The following is a 20,294-nucleotide window of genomic DNA, read 5'->3' as shown; positions in this document are numbered from 1 at the left end:
TAAAAAAGAGAACATTTAGGAGTAGGGGTATAATTCCATGTAACTAATTTTCTTCACCAGAGATGAGTGAAATAAACTGGGCTGGGACAGAACCAACTCCCCCCCCCAACTGAACAATCCCAGTGTGTCACAGAGAGCAGGAGAAGAAGAATGCAGAAGAGACAGTTATATAATGACAAGGGTCCCGTCTGCATGGGGGAAGGGGACTAGAGTAGCAGTCACACTGCACTCACTTCCTGCTGTCACTCTGAATTTGTTGCAAGGCGAGGTCTAACTGAAATCATGCGATGTAGCACTGGGACACTCACACACACAATCTCGTTTTTCTAGCAAAGACGTCCCACTGCTGATGAGAAGCTTTAGCAGACCTGCTAATGTCCTCATGTTTTAGTGACGAAGTGTTCTGCAGTAAACCTCCCAGAATGGACGGAGCTGCGTGATGCAAACAACACACAACTATGCTCTCCTTCTGACAGAATGGACACACAATCCTCCCTTTGTCAGAGTGCCCCCACTACCCCCCTATTTGTCCACTCAATTAGCACCCCCCCCCTCCACTTCTCTCCACCATACCAGCAGGAACACACACCCCGCTTGTTCTCAGGCACTCCATCCTCAAGCTGCCATAGCAACACTCGTAGCTATTTTTTTATTTATTTTTTTGGTCACGTCAGAGGGACTCCAGACACATCTGACTGTCTGTGTTTCTGATGATTCCCTGGAGGTGAACACTTTGTGCAGCATCTGTTCACTTGTGTTGTCACTGACACCTGTGCAGCTGGAGCCGGCAGGACACGTCACCAGAGTCCATCATTTATTATTAGCCCTTTAATGACATGCACAATCCTCTTTGGAGAGATTACACAAAAGAATGAGCTGCTTCCCACACATCTGGGCTAACACATCCCTGTGCATGGGCATTTATTGTGAACATTTCGTATGAGAATTTTGATTTATCATTGTCTTGATCAATTTACATTAATGTCAACAAACAAAACTGACATTATTCGTAAATATGTTTTTTTTTACTATTTTCTCCACTGTTCCACAATTATCAGTAAGTTTGAAAATATAATTAAAGTTACTGTGTGCAATTTAGTGATATAAATCACATTTCTTTAAAACTGCAGCATGTAACTTATCAAATGTGGTATTTTTACATATTGGTTAAAACTGTCACTGTTTAATATAGGAAGAAATAGGTTATGGGATAATTTATCTGGAAAATTGTTTTCTTAAATTTCCAGACTTAATCAAAAATAAGCATGTTGGAATTTATTGCTTGTGTGACGTTTCTTCTCTACGGTAGTTTTAAATTCATTCCTGCACATGAGGCTGGCAAAATTTGACTTATGGTTCCAGATTCTGAATGGAGCCCCAACTCAAGTAAAGAAACTCTAACTGTATTAATAATTTCATTAATAAGTTATTCATCATAGTTATTAATAACTACATAAGCCAAACATTGATGCAAGTTTTGATTCCCAACACCATACTTTTCAGATTTATTTGTGACATGTGTTAAAAACAATGCATCAACCCTTCATCTTCATTGGATTGTGTTGGGCAATTGCATAAAAGGCTACTAAAAGTTTAGAAAAGTTTGAGGTTGTAACACCAAAAAAGTTTGAGAGACATGAATACTGTTTACTAGACATATTTCAGAAAATTATGTAAAATCCAAACACCACCCAGCAGGTCAGAGGTGAAGAAAGAGGTTTAGAGTTCTCAGTTACAGAACAATCATGTCAGAAGAATGTCATCAGAGTTCACACTGATCATATGACATCAACATGGAAAAAAAAAATCTACAATAATAAGCAGAAAAGTATTGGAATGTTTCTTTTTTCTGCTAGTTCAATCATTTCTTCTATCCCTGATCCCGTCTTTATAAATCATTATGTCGTACAAACGCGCTTAAATACTGAGTACAGTGGCTTTTACAGGTTCAGAGGAATAATCACATTTTAACAGTGAGTCAGGATTTAACACCATTATAATTATAACATTATATACAAAGATTCACAAAGGGTTTAAAATGAAGTTGCTCCAAATTTCCCAAAGAAAACAAGTATTTTTTTAAATCAGGTCCTCATCTTTTTAAAATGACTATGCAAACATTTCATGTTAAATCACCAAAATGCAGCTTCATAAGAAAAAAAAAACTGGTTCTGAAACATCAAGAAGTCAGGTCAGTTTTCTTTTAATCCAAAATGAACTGAAGTTTGTGCTTGAATCTGAATGGATTCTGGCTCGTGTCCCAGGATTAAACATTTGGCACTCAGTTGTTGCTATGGAGCACTCATGAATTAAAAGCTGATAAGCCAGTCGTTAGCGTCATAGCATCGGGTTTTGTTATTTCATTAATGAGACAAAGAGACTGAGAAGTGAAATCCAATTTAGACTAGAATGAATAAAGTCATCTTCTGAATAAATGGCACTGTTGAGAAGAAATAGTGGAGCAGGAACTTCTTCATGCTGATGGTTCTTTATGGTCCCGGTTCAGACTTGGCAGTAAGATTCACTTAAAAACGCTTCCTAAATGATCTGATCTCAGTTTCCAGTTTGCTATTAAAAAAAATAAAAAATTCTTCTGTTTTTGCTAATATAAATAATAATAATGATAAAAAAAAAGGAAATTTCCATGAACTCTGCACTCTGACAGAAAATTTCTAAGGAGAATAAATGAAATTCTCATTTTAAAGCTGTATTTCTTATTTACTCAAATTATCTTTGAAAATAGAATTTGTTGATAATCTCTAGATCATGAAAGTGTGGCAAAGAAAAGTCAGAACACAAGAAATCTGTACAGAATCCATGGCGACAATCGGAACATCAGCTGGTCTCATGTTTCTATGAAATCCCTAAAAACGTGAACTATAAAATAATCATGAACACATTGGAGGTTTATGTGGGGTTTTTTTTACACTCACCTCACAAAAATAACAACCCGTACATACAAAAAGTTTATACCTTGATCATCAAGACTCTGTGCAGGACTGAAGTTTTTGTCATCTCTAACCACTGTTTTGCACCAATGCAATTAAATGATTACATAGTATTTTTTTCTCCGATCTAAATATTTATATGAATTATAAAATAAACTGTCAGAAAAGTGCTTCAATCTGGAGAAACAGCTGACAAACTTTCTGCTTAAAACATAATTATTTGATATCAATGTGTTTGTTGTGACAATGAAATTTTAGTTGTTTCATTGCCAGTCATTTTGTATATAAAGTACTTTAGCCAACTGTGGTTTAGATATTCTATATAAACGCAGTTATCTTTGACTTGATATAAATTAAAATATGTATATATTATCTCCTGAAGGCTTATTTCAGCTTATTTTATACGTATTTTTGATCTTGTATACGTTTGGACCATTTGACTCTTACTGAAATATGACTCATTATGATGAACCAAAACAGATCTCAGCAACCTGCTGCTTGTACTGTATTCGTCTTACAGTAGAATTTTTTCGCCTAAAAATCTACCTCCAGCTAGATACATAAATTACTCATTAATTTAGTTTCATTAGAGTTTTCTTAAAACCAAAAGAACCTAATGAGGAGCTAATATCCCAAGTCAGGAGTGGACCATTAGCTAAGTGTTTGTGTTCAGACTACAATGCAGATAAGATTGAAGATGTACCGAGAAATCAGCAGGCGACCAGAATCTGATGATTTTTATAGTTTGATGGTCAGAAATTCAAATATCTGGTCTGCTTCCATTCACATATTTAAATGTTTCCGGGTCTAACAATAGTCCTCGGTTACTGAGGACAGAAGATTCAAAGTTAGCTACTTTCCTTTCCAATGAGATGTTAAACACAGATTCAAGATGGTTTAAAACATTGACTTCAAGAATGTCTTTGCTTTAAATGACTAAAACCCTGTTTTACAGCAGCCCTCACACACAGTGTTGATATAATCAATATCTGATTGCTAGTGATAAAGAAATGAGAGAAAAGCACTATTCGGTTAGCTTCTTTTTTTTTTAGTTCTCAAAGAGAAACTGGAATTTGCTAAGGCTGCTTTCAGCAAGTCAAAGCTCTAAATGAAAAGCCAAAAGATTCTGGTCTGTACTAGGAGAGTTAAGCTAATAGCTGAGGTTCATGCTTAACTTCATGATCTGATCCCCTGGTTTGGTTGTTAGTGCCTGGACTGAACAGGGCCTTAGATCAGTTCTGACTTCCCTGGAAAGCTCAGAAGATTTTCATTTTCAAGTAACTTGTGGTCCATTGTACACCTTCCACCAGGTCTCCACCTGCTGCAGCTTTAAGTACCGTGTCTTTAAATTACGTGGACCATGATTCACACAGATAAACAGTTATATTCATTTGAAGGCACAGCTGATGGAGGTTAGCTCTGTGTTTCACGCATACTCAGCAGCTGATGTGTCGTTTCCATTGGTTCTGGTCCAGACCCATCCTGTTGGTGCGTCCCACAGTCAGGGCTTGTACCAGTTCATGGAGCGCCTCAGGGCTCTCTCCCAGCTCTGGAGGACGGGGTTGTATTCCTGACCGGGGCCGGCAGCACCTTTAGGCAGGAACACCTTATCAGCGCTCTGCAGCTTCTTCAGCTCTTCACGGGTCATCCAGAAACCTACAGAGAAGCAGATAGCATGTCTTAAAACTAGTCATCCACTTAATCTGCAATAATCTCATTACATAATGAAGTGAATAGAACATAAGAAAATAGCAGGACTCATTTCTACTTTTGTGGCCCTAGTCAGCAAAATAAAAACAGGACTTTTGATCAGGAGCTTTCAAATGAACACTTGTCATGAGTTACAATATATTTAGAGTATGAACATTGAAAAAAAAGGATAATTAAAGTGACTGCTCGACAAAGTGGCTTTTTATGTCCTCCATTTAGGTAGAAGAACATTCCTACCAAATCTTAGACTCCTGGGATTGTTTATTTAATGCAGAAATATAAAAAACCCAATACAGACAGCAAAAACAGGAATATGTGACAGACCAACTTCCTAAATAAAGTCTAATACCTTAAAAATTCACCCAACTAGCAAACAGAGCCCATATTATAAATGCAGCTTTTCAGCGAAGGCTTCAGAAGTTTGTTAGAGAACATTAGCAAACAAACAGCTTCAAGAAGACTGGGGGAACACAGCAGGGAGGTCACAGAGGATGTTGGAGAGGTTTAAAGCAGATTTAGGATCTAGAATGATATGCCACGGTTTGAAGATATCACAGAGCTCCGTTCAATCCATTATCTGGCACTGAAATGTACAGCAAAAATCCCAAGATGGATATCCATCTTAGTCCTGTCCATCAATCACAATTCGATGCCAAGTGGGAGAATCTGTTGACTGGACGACTAGAGCACTCCACAAACCTGGTCTTTTTTAAGAAGAAGAAGAAACCTACTGTTGAAAGAACACATCTGGAAGTCCTGTGTGCATTTAGCCAAAGCAAACAAGCAGATGAAACGAGAGCAAAATTGAACTTTTTGGGGCGGCAAGCAAATCGCTGTAAGCATCACTGTGAAAACATCATCTCCACATTGGTACATAATAGTAGAAGCATGATGCTGTGGGGATGCTTTTCTTCGGCAGGGACAGGAAAGCTGGCTTGAGTTGATGTAGAGATCAATAAATCCAAGGCAATCCTGGAGGAAATCCTGTCAGGGGAGGCTGTGGAGGTTCAACCATCCTGATCATACAACTAGAGCTACAATGGAATGGTTTAGATCAAAAGACATTCAGGTTTTTAAAAGGCTCAGTCAAAGTCCAGACCTAAATCCATTAGAGAATCTTTGAAAAGGTTTCCTGTTCATATCCAATCTCCATCCACAAAGACAAAGGTCAGAAATTCCAGTATCCAGATGTGGGAAGCTGGTGGAGACAAACCCCAAAGACTCTCAGCTGTTATGGAAACCGAAGGTGGAAGTACTTATGCCTCATTTGCATGAGACATTACGGCACGGTATGCTCTGATTCCATTGTAAAAATCAACCCAAACAACCGACCTGTACCACACCATTCTTGGGCCCCTTTCAGTTGTAAGCAATGGTACAGTAGGACGTACCATACTTGTCACACAACACAGTCCGTTGATTTGGGGACAGAAAAGTGCCACTGCTTGTGTCACGTTAGTCACTAGTATGACATCAAGTTAGGCATTTGGGTTTAACTCGCAGGGAGAGTCTAACTGGCTCTCCTGAATACGCCGGACCGTAGAATACCCCACCGCACCGTAGAATACCCCACCGCACCGTCTCCTGATGTACCTCTCAATGGAAACAAGGTAATAGTACTGACTCTCAGGGCTGAATAGAAAGTAAAGCCAACAGAAATGTGGGGAAAAAAAAATAATCATGCATAATTTTTTTCCACTTTTCCGTCATACACTATTTTGTCTTGGTCTGTCACATCAAATCCCTCCAAAATAAGAATTAATGGCTACAGGTCCGAATGCTTTTGCAATCTGGCATTATGTTTTAAATGAGTGTGTTTGCCTACCCACTCCGAGTCCGGCAACAAAAGCGGCCCCCAGGGACGACATCTCCCGGTGTTGGGGCCGGATCACCTTTCTGCCGAACAGGTCTGCAGTCAGCTGCAGGACAAAGTTGTTGGAGGAAACGCCTCCGTCCACCCTGAGGCAGAGAGGAGCAGAGTGCTCAGCTATCGCTCAAATCATTTCACTGTAACTATGTCAGAGGAGCATCTATCCAGATAATGTATTATCAACACGCCTGCATTAGCTGGAGCAGAGTCCAGTGAAGCTCAGGCTGACACACCCAGCTTGCTGGATACAATCCAGGTTCCACATGTAAGACTGGACCATTAACCTCACCTGATCTTTGTGATGGGGATGCGGGTCTCTCTGAGCATCGTCTCATACAGCTGCTTGTTTCTGAGGAGAAAGATAAACCAGTAAGCATGAAGGAGGCGGAGACAAGTTCAAACAAGTACATGCTGATTTGTTTGAAGCCTGCCTAAAGCCAATCACCTGAAGGCGACCGACTCCAGAATGGCTCGGACCAAATGGCTTTTAGTCGTGGAAGGTTTGAGGCCCATCAGGGAAGCACACGCTCTGGGGTCATTCAGAGGAGCCTTTAATAGGACACACACAGAGGTTAAAGACGAGCCACCTATCCAAGTCAGTCGTCTCTTCATGCATTTCTGATTAATTCTCCAGGGTGGAAGGAAAAAACAAACCACAACTTCAATAAACTAAAAACTGGGAGACCAGTGGAACAAAGCCACGATGGACTGTAGCTGGTCATTTCTGTTGGTCTGTCACCAAAGTAACTGACTTGATGACAGATCTCAGCATTGTAAACACTCTAAACAACGGGAGAGTACAACGACGTCACGGAGAATCTAAGGAGGAGAATTTTTGGCTTAAATTGGGAAAAATCCTCTAGAGCCGTTTCTAAACAGCAGCACCATCCAACTTCATCAATCAGATGCAAGTACAAGTTATTAGTCTATGTCACCATTTGAAAAGGTCAACCTGAGATGAAAGGAAATAATTTTGGATGTTCAGCGACGATCCAGAACCATGGATCGTCGCTGGAGGTTCGATCCATGGAGGTTCAAGCTTGGCTTTAAATGGAAGGAGCTGGAAACAGAAGCTATTAGGCTACACTGACCAAAATATGGTTGGAGAAATTCATCGATACATGGGCTCTGATTTCCTTCATTTTGGGCGATCGGACGTTACTTACATGAGAAACCGATCTTATACATTGTCCTCTTTAGCTCTGCTGTGAGAGAGGACTGATTGGTGTCGTTATATAGAAATCCAGGTGGGACAGAAGTGTGGAGCTGAGATATGAAGTGTTTTGGTAGAAACTGATGCATACCGTATCAAATATTTAAATAATATGTTACAAACTATTGCTGTATATTGTCAAGAAAAAAAGAGGGTGAAGACAACAAGTTTTCTATGTCTACCAACTCCTTTTTGGACAATTTGCTTTGCGTTCTTGTCTTGTTTTTGACTATATTTATTCATGCCTGAAATCAAATCAAGTCTGGTTTGATTTGATTTGATCAAATCAAATTTGAATCAACAGCCAAGTATGGTGGTGGCAGCGCTGCATCCCTGCCAGCGGTACAAACACCTAAACCTTTTCAGGTGGATGGCAGAAACTAAACTTCTGGGAAGCACTCAGTTCTTGTTTTTTATAATCACTGAAGTTGACTGTTGTGTAATCACTCCACTCAATACAATACAGCAGTTCAAACATAAAGCACAAAATGAATGGAGAACACTTAAAACTACTTGGTTATTATTTTTCCTGGAAATGTTGACACAGTCATTCAGCCATTTGATTTGTGTTGGAAGAGGAACACAAACTAAAAACATGCAGGAACGCCGGCCATGTCACTAGGCAACATTCGTCTGGACAACAAGGGGAGGGGAGACATTTTCTAATCAGAACTAAAATATCAACATCCAGCAGAAAACACTTACAACTGCCAGTTCAAAATGGAGGGCAGAGGGGAAAAAAGAAAAGCATGTTACAGAGAGACAATGCAAAACCTACGGCGGCATATTAGGGCCATTGTAGGCAGAAAAAAAGAAAAGGAGGAGTAAATTTCTCCTAAAAATCTCAAGAAAATTTTCAACAACAGAAAAAACAAAACAAGGAAATATTTGAGCTTGAAAAGTTGCAAATTTGCTAGAAATCTCAGAAATTTTGTGATCAAAAAAATTGTCTAGAAAAAAAAACTTGGAAATTTCTGAGTTTGAAAATTTGCCAGAAAAACAAAATCAGAAATTTTCTGGAAAAAAAGTAAAAAATTTTACACAATTTCAGAGTTCTTTTTTTTTTTTAATTTATGAGCTTAAATCACAAAATTTCTGATTAATTTACTACTCTCTCATTTTTTTTCTACCTACTATGGCCCTAATACACTGTCATAGAAACCAGATGAAAACCATTACCACAACGAATGTGCTTTTTTTAGAGATGGAGATAGGCGTGTGCATAAAAATATAATACGTCATATGTTAGCAACAAATAAATGAGTGCATTTACCTGCAGGCCGCTGAAGGAAGGGACGAAGCATACTCCATCCGAGTCGCTGACACTGTAAGCCATGTCGCTGGTCTCTCTGACGTCTGAGAAAAGTTCTGCAATGTCATTTTAGAAGTGAAGAGAAATAATTATTGGATTTTTAAAGAAAAAATACAAAACATTTCTACAATAAGCGACCCATTTCAGTCCTCACCAAGTTCTTGGGCCCATTTGATGGCAGTGCCCGTGTCTGCTGCATTGCCCTCTGCCAGGTAAACGACGTCTGAGCCGATCTTCCACCCCACCAGCGGATACAGACCTGCAGTAGACAGGTTGGAATAATCCAGCAGGATTAAAATCTGGATGAAAATAAATAAAAAAATAAAAAAATAAAAAATAAAACATGTGCTGCTCCTCTACCTGCCACAGACGTGTGTGGTTTGCTCCCAGTGTTGATGTCCATGAAGGTGCCGGTTCCCATCGTGATTTTCACGTCGCCCACATCGAAGCAGCACTCTCCAAACATGGCCGCCTGCTGGTCCGCCATCTGCCACCGGAGGGCAGAGCGAGTTTATGGAGCAGGAACGAAAAACGCCAAGACTCCCATCCCATCAACGGGACTTCACGACTGTTTTGACCAAACTTAGAATGTGTCTGATGTTTAAGTAGGGCTGAAACGATTAATCGTGATTAATCATTAACTAATCATTAACAAATTTAGTAACTGATTAATCGTTCATTGAAGTATTGAAGTAAAAGACAATTGATGAAAGAACTGTACAAAATATATATACACTATATATACACTTTGCATTTTGGATAAAAATCATCTTTGTCTGTAAATCTGTTCTACCCAGAACTCACATGGCGTAGTTGTAGCTTTACCTGATTTATTAAAGGAAAGTTGTTATTGTATTCCACGCTATTAAATGTTTATCTTATTTTTAAAAAGCAGTATAACTTTATTGGTCTTTTTTAATGTATTTTCTATATTGTCTTAAGAGGACAAATGAAAAATCAGCAGCAGGATGTGCCGATTTCTTTATCTACTTCATTGATTGATAGTCAAAAAATTTTTTATAAAATAATCGATTACTAAAATAATTGTTAGTTGCAGCCAATAATGCCCTGCAACAGACTGGCGACCTGTTCAGGGTGACCCTGCCTCAAAATGTCTCCCTGGAGGTAGGCACCGGCACCCCTCCCAACACCACTAGAAAATGGATGGATGGATGGATGGATGGATGGATGGATGGATGGATGGAGCCAACAAATAAAGCACTTTACACTGTTAGCCTGGCGTTTCTACTTGGCTGTGAAACCTTCCTGGAGGGGGCCACTGTTACCTACGACTTTATGTTGTCTTTCTATAGATGATACATTTCACCCAGTGTTTCTGTTTCTTCTTGATACAAAAACATTGCTGATAAAAGAGCAGCAAAGAGTGGTCAGTGCTCAGGAAGCGAGGATGTACAAAAAAACATCACTCTGTAATTTAAATGGAGCAATTAGACACAGAAAAGCAGGAGATGAGGTCACTATCACCTATAAAATGGGCTTTGAATGTCTAATTAAACTTTGCCTGAGTGAAAATTTGACCAAGTACTTTTTTTTTTTGCATTTTAACAACACAGTAACTGAGATATGGAGGAACAAATGAGACAGTTTTATTGTGGCTGTTTATCATATTCATGCTGCTGCTGGTTTGTGATGCCAGGAACGTTCACTTACCACTGACATGATGGGAACGGACACTCCGAGGATGGACGGATCTGTGGAGCCGAACTTATGGCTGATGGATCATGAAAACAGAAACCAGAGACAACACATTATCTCCTGCTTTCGTCTCATCCATCAGCAATCTGTTCTAATGCAGGAACCGGACCAGGAACATGGCATAATGTACAATACGCTTCATCATAAAAACATGGTGAAATTATTATTAGACCCTTCACCCCCCACCACACCACACAAGCCTGTCCAACTACCTGTTAATGTTTCCACCTCACTGGTTTACCAGTGTGAAAGGAGGTTATGTTATTAATACACAGATATTAGTAAGTCATTATCTTTAAAAAGACAAAAATCTAAATCAAATCCACCTACAACCTAGTAAAAAAAAAAAAGTTTCCCACACAGTTAAAGGGGCAGTGTTATGCAAAATTGTCTCTTTTGAGCTGCAGTGTCAAAGCTTCTGCCTCACAGAGTAGGCCTAACCAGCTCTGCTCCTTCAGACTAGCCAGCAGCAATTAGCAAATACCTCGTAGAACTGGCAGCTCATTATACGAGCTACCTGTCAGTGCAACTCTGGTAAAAATGTTAAGGGGTTAATAGAGCCATGTTGTGATGACTTCCTGAAGGTGGAGATTTTAAGGTGTGAAATCAGGAAGCAAAATTTATTTTTAGTCATATCTGATATATATATAGCATTTTATAATAACTGAAGGTAACATAGTTACTTGATTATGCTGTAAAATGTCAATATGTGCCTTGAAAACACACTATACTGCCCCTTTAAGTCTAAATGTAGTCATACCTCCAGCAGTTTTAGCTTTGAAATTGATTTTAGAAGTCTGTAAATAAACCGCAGCAAAACAATGCAGAAGCGCCAATCAATAGAAACAATAAAAAACAGTTTTTATGTGCATTTTCTTTTTAAATGTCATGTTGATGATTTATACTTCTTTCAATAATCAGTGGAAACATCTTGATTAGCATTACACCGATCGAAGCCTTCTTCTAATTGCTGAGTAGCTGTTCCCATGGGGATTTTGGTGATGAGCTGTGACGTTGGCAGGCCTCCTTCCCATCACCCTAATCTTTAGATCCTCCCACAGATTTTCTGCCAGATTCAAGCTGGGAATAAATTCCAAGCCTGATCAGCAACCCCACACCTCCAGGAGAGAAAAGCTTTACAAAAACCAGAAGTCGGCCACACAGTTCAGATCGATGTTCATCTTGTTTTTAATGTCTCTCTGTTCTTCCAGCGGTAAAAACTTCTACTGACCAGAAGCTGAAACGTCGTGACTTGTAGTGAAGTTTTAACTTACCCTGTATTTTCTACTTGGGGGAATATTGAGAGGGGCAGAGAGACGAGAGAGCAGAGAAACTGACTCCAGCACATCTGTGAAACAACACATGACAGAGAGGTAAAAAAAAACCTATAGTAACCCCACCATGCTGAGCACAAAGGAAGCAGCAACATGATGTACCACACCTGGTAGGAGTCAAAAATCCCCGTTGAACTGGCGTTGGAGTAGTCTGTGGCGTGGACGCGACCTGAAACAGATTAGGCAGCAATATGTGAAGGAACTGTCTGGGAAAAAAAAGTCTTAATCGTTTGTTTTCCACTTCCCCTCCTGCAGAGGGTAGAAACATTCCTCAGAAATTGCAAGCAATCAGCGATGCAAGAGAAATGTGCGAGACAAAGAGCGCCCTGTCTGCACCTTAATATCCTGTTAGAAAGTCCATGGAGTCAAACTGGCAGGTTTGGATCACACATTTCTACAAATGCTCTCTGTGTCTACGTGGGACAGGCTGAGCAGCAGCGACCGACTGACTGACTGACTGACTGAGTGACTGACTGACTGCCACCGACCTTTGGTGAGTTTGAACAGGAGCCAGGTGTCTATGGTTCCAAAGCAGCAGTTGCCTTCTTCGATCGCTTGATGGACCTGGAAAAAGAAAACATGATGAGGAAGAGGAGGAGGAGGAGGAGTACAGTCTGTTCCTGCTGGGATTATTGACCCGGTGTGGAAGTTGGTTTGGAAAATGAGCCACACTGAGATCATGTCCTTATGCTGCTCTCATTAAAAACTGTAGTGCCGTGAAAAAGTGTTGTTTCAGATGGCTAAACAAATTTAGTGAAATATAATCAGAGTTAATACAAAAACAGTTCTTAAGTGGTGATTTCATTTATTAATAGTAAAAAGAAAAAAAAGTAACCCAAACCAGCTGTTAGGACCAGACAGGCAGTCCTTTACGTCTCAGTGGGAGTCTTGGTCTCCTTTTCTTAGCAGGATTGTTTGAATTCAGCCCAGTGGGGACGTTTGAGCATGAACAGTCAGCAACCAGGCTTTCACTTTGTGTTTTGGAGCAATTCAGGCTAAAATGGCCGAGGTGCTTATGTCACTGTCCTGCTGTATTACCCAGCTTGACCTCAAGTCCTCAAACTTTTGGGATTTCCTGCTAGACAGCAGAATTCACGTTTCCATCAGTTATGACAAGTCGTCCTGGTCCTAAAGCTGGAAAGCCAAGCCCAGACCATCACACAACCACCACCATGTTTAACTGTTAATAAAATGTTATTTTAAATATAAAGCTAGTGAATGATGAAGCACCTTCTAAAAAATTTAGAGTTGCACCGATTGTAGTTTCCTGGGTGATCCCTGGATAATTTTCAAACACCCTGACCTGCCAATTCTGATTTTGGACAATTTTAAAAAAGATTTTGGCTAAATATTGTGATAAAGTAAAGGAGGGGGAATTCTTTTTCGCAAAGGACCAGATCAAACTGCATTCTACATTAACTCAGGTTAGCCTTCATGTTAATGTTTGCTTGTTTTTTCCCCCCACTTAATTTTTAAAAATTACCAAGCAAACAAAAAAAACAAAAAAAAAAACAAAAAAAAAAAACAGAACACAATTTGTAAGAGATCTAAAACCTTTGCAGCATTAGAGCTCAAACCCTCTGGAGACATATCGTTTTAATACATGCTTGTGGGTTTTACTTTATCCAGCTTGGCAGAAAACAGAAACACATCAGCAGAGCTTCATTTAAACTTCCTGTTGTGTTCACCAGCCGGGTCATCTACACACCTGCTTGTAGTGGGCCAAGACCCATATGAGGCGAAAGGTGACGTGCTGAGTGGAAAAGACGATGAGGCTCGCTGCGAGTGACCGCTTGTCCCGCGTCAGGAAGTAGGCCACCTTCATTGCGCCGTGGATTATCTGAGAGTGTTGAGGAATAAAAATAAAGATAAAAAGAGAGTGAATGAGTGGTCATCGTGTTCAGCTCCAGCTCAGTCATGCTTATCTAAAACCCAAGTCAAAGTCAAATTGCTATCAGCCAATCAGTGGCGGGTAGCTGCTAGTTTAGTTCCATGATGTACCCACTGTACTGTTTTTGATTAACCAAATGATAATTGTATAGCAAAATCTGCTAAGCAGAACAATAATAAAACTATGATACTTAAGGAGATCTGGTTAGAACACATTACAGACAAAGAAGTTTTATTATTAGTATTTTTAAATGCAAAATGTACATTTTTGTAAAATGTTTGCTTAATTACTGCCCTGAATTTGTTGTTCTTTTAACAATTGGCTTTTTTTTTGTTTGTTTTACTTGCATATTCCCTTTAACGATTAATCAATGACTAAATTAGTTGCCAATTATCTCAATAGTCGATTCATATCTCAATAAATGGGCCTGAAATGAGATGAATCGTTTCAGGCCTGGTTTCCACTCTGCAGTCAGTACAATATTTAGGCTGTTGGATGGAAACAGAGTTAAAAATGGCTGCTTAACCTGCAGAACTTGTTGATGAAATACCCATTTCTACGCCCCCTTCAGGCTGCTGCTCCAAATGACAAACATGAGCCCCCACCCTATGAATCACTTACTGGTGTATCACAATGGGTGGACATGATGAGAACACAGTTACTCAGTATTTTCAGTAAGGGATTTAAAGAGATCTAAAATAATTACACTTAACAATTCCAATGTCTGGGAAAACGGTTTATAAGCAGAAAACATTCCCAGGTCTGGATCGTCACCCTGAAAGCAGTCAGCAAGATCCTAAAGGAAGTTACCAAACCTCTAAAACCTCTAATATATCCTCATGGGACCAGCAGCAGGCTGCTGCTACTGTTGATATGACGGTGGATACTTGTACAATCAGAGAGATACACTAGTTTAACTATCAAGGACGCTGTGCAGGAAGGAAACCTTTGTTCTGTAAGAAGGCCAGAATAATGTTAACCAGGAACAACGTAAACAAAGACAAGGACTTCTGGAATCATGGCTGATCCTCATTTGGACCCCAGAACAGAGGAAAAAGCAAAGCATTCCAGAAAAGACGAGGAGGTGGAAGTGAAGCTTCTTAATTCAATTCAGCTAACACCAGCTGGTATGGTACGAGGCATGCTAACTTTTTTCTTCAGTTATGAGACACAACTTTCTATTTATGTCTTTAGATTAAAATCTCAATCCATATGGATTAATTAATAAACAAGCCAATTAGATTAATGCAACATGTAAATATTGCTCTATAAAGTTTAAGGTACTTTGAACTTCAGAACTTTGGAGCCTGGAATTGCATTGTGAAAAACTTTGTGTTATTGACAAACACTGTATTGTCGTCTAAACAAATCAATCTAATGTATATAGATAAAGCAGGTGATTTAAATACCTACTTCATGACTAAAAATAGTTATCAAGTATTTTTAATGGCCATAAAAACAGTCATTTTAAAAATAGTCATTTTTTAATAGGTTTTATCGCATCACAGAAATTATTGCGCTAAACTATTTTAATTTTTGTGATTGCTTGTCAATAAATCAGTTTATTCCAGAGATCATCTTTTCTTAACAAAGAAAAGAAGATTTATTTATACTTCTTTAAATAGTACAAGTCTAAGAGCTTCTTGGAAAATCTCATTTTAAAAAATTAACTTAAAATATTTAAACATTCAAATCCCTATATGATTACATAAATAATGAAAATATACTTTCTTATGTGATGTTTATTAAAGATATATAAGAGGTAGAGATGTCAAGGAGCCCTGTGATGGACCTGCCTCTCTCTCTGTCTCTCTCTCTCTCTCTCTCTGTCTCTCTCTCTCTCTCTCTGTCTGTCTGTCTGTCTGTCTGTCTGTCTGTCTGTCTGTCTGGATGGATGGATGGATGGATGGATGGATGGATGGATGGATGGATGGAGACCCACCTTCATGATGCAGGACCTGTTCCAAGACTTCACCAGGTCTGCAGCTCTCTGGTCCTGCCAGCTGATGAAGTTGTGAAAAGGAACCCCTGTCCTCCTGTTAAAGTTCAAACACAACGAGAGAGAAGAGGAATTACAGAAAAGTCAAACCAGAAGCGCTCTTGCTCACTTTCCAGTTTCTCAATGAATGACAAACTGTCAGGCTGTTTCATTTCTCTGACCTGTCCCAGGTGGTGAAGGTTGCTCTCTGAGTGGAGATGCCGAGGGCCTCCATCTGGCACATCTGGACTCCTGCATCTGTAACAGGAGCGCAGCAAAATATCAGCGTAATACTGGAACAGTTGAAGCTGCTTGAATCCTGTTGGCATTGCTGCCCTGACACAGTTCCAGATGGATTCGATAACAGGACGTCGTGCAGCTGTACCTTGCACTGCTCCTTTGACCACAGTGATAAAGCCTTCCCACAATGCATCTGGGTCCATCTCCACATGTCCCACCTCTGGATACAACGGGACAACCTGGAACAATCACAGGGAATAATCTGACTTTAAATGTGGCAGAGAAACAGGTTTATGCAAAGATCTGCTAAACACTTAAAATACTTCATAACCTTTCTACATTTCTACATTTGCAGGGCATTTTGTTAGTGTGCTAAATAATAAAGCAACACAAAGCGGTGCAACTCAACAACTTGTTGCTAAGTAACTAAGAAACATGTCAGTTAGTTCATACCACCAACTATGCTTGCTTAGCCCTGAGAGGTTGAGGGACTAAAGGATTTCCTCTGCCTACATCCCCCAGAATGCTAAGCGGTTCTGGCCCTGAGTTCAGATCCATCAGTTCTGGATCTGAATTCTGTCATATCTTGATCAAGTGTCTGTCGTGATATTGCTTTTCTGTCCAGCCCTAACAACAACCCAGCCAAAGCTAGAGTGAAAAGGTTTAGATCACAATATATCTATATGTTAGAACGGCCCAATCAAAGTCTAGATGCAGATGCTCTCCATCCAATCTGACAGAGCTTGAGCTATTTTGCAATGAAGAATGGACAAACATCTGTTTGTTATTATGTAGTACTTTCTGTTACTGTACCACATACAATCCCATTTAAAAGTTTACAACCCCATGAAGATAGCGGGTAAAAACTGAAGAATCTATTAGATGTAAATATAATACCTTGCTTGTGCATGATCCTCGGATCCTCGCCTCCTTGTCGTACACATGACATCTGATTGACGTTGTGCCGACGTCCACCGACAGGATAAAGCTTTCCTTCGTTAAGCCGTTTCTCCGACTGCCCATCATTGTAAACGTCAGATGAGTTTACAAAAAGAAAACCCTAATTAGGTGTATCGAGTGTTTCTCAGAGGAATCCCGGGTCCTCCATGGTCAGCTCACACCGGCTCTGTTTTGAGCCTGTGCAGATGGTGAGACTTGATCAGACTGTAACTCGAACCCTGAACTTTGGTTTCTTTGGACGTTCAGTTCCAGTCCAACCTGCTCAGAAACAAATATAGGGCGGTAGATTACATTTCCGGGCAAACAAAGCTACAATATGGCTTATAACGTACCGACATCCTGGAAATCTGTGAGAAAAGCTAACACGATTACGTATCCGCATAGTCTCTACAGACTGGGTGGTGAATACATAGGGAGACTATTAGATTCAAGCTAAAGCTACATGGCTAACTGTTAGAAATAGATATTTAAATGATTATTAGTTTAAAATGAGACTATTATAAACCATTATATGCTACATAGGTAGAATTTACAACGTCGACGGTTGTCATTAAAGGAGGAATTCACAAACGGTTCATTTATAGTTTTCGCATACGCACCGGTACAGCACCGCGCTCTCCCTGCCGGCATCCGTAGATTAGTATGACACATGCGCAGTGTGTAGCATACGCTTAAATTGCATTTGACCCACACGTGTGTTTTTCTGTCTACGCCTTCTGTTGGAGCATAACATGGCAAAGAAACAAGTAAGAATGGTATTTATGTTCATATTAACTGCTGCTGACGGCGTTTGTAGACAACGTAAGTTAACTGTTGTAAGTAAACCGTCAAGCTAACAAGTTAGCTTGTTATTTAGCATCTTAGCTAAAAAAAAAAACATGGAACGTCTGCGTGAAATAACTATTTTAGATATTAGAATTTCGTAACAAGTTAAATGTATTTTTTAGTGGCGATAACTCTATTAACTCTATTATTACTACCATTCTGTTACTTATAGACCTGTACGTTTTTTAGTCGCTTTTTGAGACAACGATATAGATGGAAGTATATTAAACGTGTTAGCAAAATATTAGAAAACTTGGAACAAATTGTCATACAGATCTCTGTTGGTGACATGCCTTATTTCTCCAGATTTATGCATACATAAAATAAATACTTTTGTGAAGCTATTTAGCATCCTCATTTTTCAAACTCTGAAACAAAAGGAGACTATTGTTTTGTGGGATCCAGGAGATGTTGAAGAAATCCAACAGGGAAATACATTTTTCTGAGGAAGCAGCAAAAAAAAAAAAAAAAGGAGTTGGACATTAATCCAAAACTTAGAAAACAGATACAGTTAAGTTACAAATGAAAGACCTGATAATTGTGAACAGGAGAAAACAGTGGAGCCTGTGCTGTTAAGCTGGAAAATATGTGCAGGTTCCTAACATTGATCTCTGGAGGGATGGCCTTTTTTAAGTGTTGAAAACTTACCCAAAATTTTAATACGGTCCAGTTTGTAGGAAAGATGAAGGATTATCTGATAGTTTGGAGTGCAGTGTCAAAAGTCTACCCACCTCCAAGTTCAGAAGATGGCAAAAATAATTTTCTTAGCCTTTGTAAATCAAGTCATGAACATTCCCATCACCGGTCTGGAAATCCATCAAAAACTTAAAAAAGCATCCAATTTTTTTTAATGCTCTTGGTGAGTGAACTTACCGCTTTCAAATGTTAGATTTAAAGACATCAGCATGCACATTTATAAAACCCGATTTGACTGACAAACAGCCAGCAATGCAGACCCATAACTTTCTTGTTTTTTTTGTTTGGTTCTTTTCTTAGAATAAGAGACAAAAAGAAAGCCAAAACCACAACACAAAGGAAGAGAACACAAAGGAAGAGAACACACACAATAATGGTAGGTAATTTTATCTTAATGCTTTATATGAAGTATACTCACATTTTTTCATTTGCATGATAGTAATAAAATCATTTCATTGTACCAGATTGGCAGCCAGAAGAGAACACAGAAGTGGAGATGCGACAGGAGGAGAGTGGAGACGAACAAGGTACTGTGACTCATAACGTGCAACTCTGAGAGGTATTCCAAACCGGATCTGAGATATGTTTGTCACAATACACACAATTCAATCTGGACACATTATCAAGAATAATAATAGCTTTATTAATAAGGACAAATAGCATAGGGTTCATTTATTTAAATACAAATAAGTTGATTAAGATCAAAATGGCAAGATTTTTAGTGAAACGCCTACTTTACAGCAGCTTTTTGACAAGTCCAATAATTAATGCAAAGTTCTTTTCCTCTTTTTCTTTTAAGATCTTCAGGTGGACATTGAGGTAAAAAGAAATGTCCCCACGGTAACGGTGTCTTGGGAGAAGAAGGATGCAGAAGGAGAAGAAGACAAAACAAAGAGGACAGGTGCTGGTAAGGGTTGTTTCTATGGTGATACTGTGAGCTCTTAATTCTGGTTCAGTTTTACTGATCAGAAGTTTGTGACTGATTTAAAAATGTCTGGTTATAGTAAAAGTTTGACCTGCTGGTTTCTCAACAGGAAATGATATAATAACACACTGGAGCATCTTCCATGATGCACTTTCTAGGCTTTGACTCAATGACACAAGCATAACCATAGGAAGTAGGAGGGGCTTACAGCAGTGATGGGTGCTTCACATTTTAGAGAGAAAGTTTCTAATAGCAGAAAAGAGCCTAAAGATTTGTTGCTAGTAGCCTTTAAGAAAAAGTTGCTTAAAAAATCATTCAGTTGGCAACAATGCACTAGACCTCATCTCGACCTCATCTCCACACTCAGCCACGCCCGCACAGTGTCTCTTGGTTCCTCCCACTTTGGTGGAATTATTCCAAATTTGCCTGGGGATGGGGTTTTCCTTTCACAAGGGGGTTTCTTACACTTTAAATAGCTTCTGTGCTTTGTGTAATTTCATTTTAAAAACTCTTCACAGGTACTTAAAATGAGCTAGCGTTGAATTTCTTCTGTCAGTAACAGGGTTCTCCCTGAAGACTGTTGCTGTCAGTAAAACGTAGCAGCGCTTGTGTGGGATGAATTTAGTTTCTAGTGCAGTGTTTTTCAACCACTGTTCCGCGGCACACTAGTGTGCCG

The 20,294-nt window shown here is 39.3% G+C and overlaps 2 protein-coding genes across 8 annotated transcripts in view; one reads left to right on the top strand and one right to left on the bottom strand.

Moving 5' to 3' along the window:
• Window positions 1-1,475: 1,475 nt before the first annotated feature.
• On the bottom strand, window positions 1,476-17,860 carry gk5 (glycerol kinase 5). Of its 4 annotated transcripts, none has more exons than XM_007568711.2 (17): window positions 17,772-17,860; window positions 17,110-17,430; window positions 16,358-16,451; window positions 16,155-16,230; window positions 15,937-16,030; window positions 13,812-13,943; window positions 12,592-12,667; window positions 12,211-12,272; window positions 12,044-12,117; window positions 10,725-10,785; window positions 9,414-9,540; window positions 9,208-9,312; window positions 9,015-9,109; window positions 6,974-7,077; window positions 6,818-6,877; window positions 6,484-6,617; window positions 1,476-4,604 (listed from the first exon to the last, which is right to left on the bottom strand). In XM_007568711.2, the coding sequence occupies exons 2-17, from the start codon at window positions 17,236-17,238 to the stop codon at window positions 4,450-4,452; spliced, it is 1,578 nt and encodes a 525-aa protein (XP_007568773.1). In that variant the 5' UTR covers window positions 17,239-17,430; window positions 17,772-17,860; the 3' UTR covers window positions 1,476-4,449. The 4 variants fall into 4 exon arrangements, with proteins under 4 accessions (XP_007568773.1, XP_016535511.1, XP_007568775.1 ...); XM_016680025.1 differs by lacking the exon at window positions 17,772-17,860 and having other exon boundaries at window positions 1,476-4,394; window positions 4,433-4,604; window positions 17,110-17,748; XM_007568713.2 differs by lacking the exon at window positions 17,772-17,860 and adding an exon at window positions 17,505-17,748.
• LOC103149507 (nucleolin-like) overlaps window positions 17,840-20,294 on the top strand; it is a 9,103-nt gene continuing 6,648 nt past the window's right edge. Inside the window, exons 1-4 of one of the 4 annotated variants that reach the window (XM_007568709.2) lie at window positions 17,840-17,918; window positions 18,994-19,069; window positions 19,158-19,220; window positions 19,493-19,600. In XM_007568709.2, coding sequence (XP_007568771.1) covers window positions 17,904-17,918; window positions 18,994-19,069; window positions 19,158-19,220; window positions 19,493-19,600 — 262 coding nt within the window. In that variant the 5' untranslated portion in view covers window positions 17,840-17,903. Of the gene's footprint in view, window positions 17,928-18,832; window positions 18,857-18,993; window positions 19,070-19,157; window positions 19,221-19,492; window positions 19,601-20,294 lie in introns of those variants that run through there. The other 3 variants (XM_016680029.1, XM_016680028.1, XM_016680030.1) reach the window with 3 other exon arrangements.

This window comes from Poecilia formosa, unplaced genomic scaffold (genome assembly GCF_000485575.1).
Source record: "Poecilia formosa unplaced genomic scaffold, Poecilia_formosa-5.1.2 Scaffold230, whole genome shotgun sequence".
In the NCBI taxonomy this organism is placed as follows: Eukaryota; Metazoa; Chordata; class Actinopteri; order Cyprinodontiformes; family Poeciliidae; genus Poecilia; species Poecilia formosa.
Note: the sequence above shows the minus strand (reverse complement) of the source record. Positions and strands in the feature narration are given on the sequence as shown.

Bases quoted from the DNA above. Each gene is read 5' to 3' on its own strand.
- gk5 (XM_007568711.2), bottom strand. From the start codon at position 17,238: ATGATGGGCAGTCGGAGAAACGGCTTAACGAAGGAAAGCTTTATCCTG. The intron at 16,031-16,154 runs GTCAGAGAAATG...GAACTTTAACAG, and splicing joins ACCTTCACCACCTGGGACAG to GAGGACAGGGGTTCCTTTTC. The intron at 6,618-6,817 runs GTGAGGTTAATG...TCTCTGCCTCAG, and splicing joins ATCCCCATCACAAAGATCAG to GGTGGACGGAGGCGTTTCCT.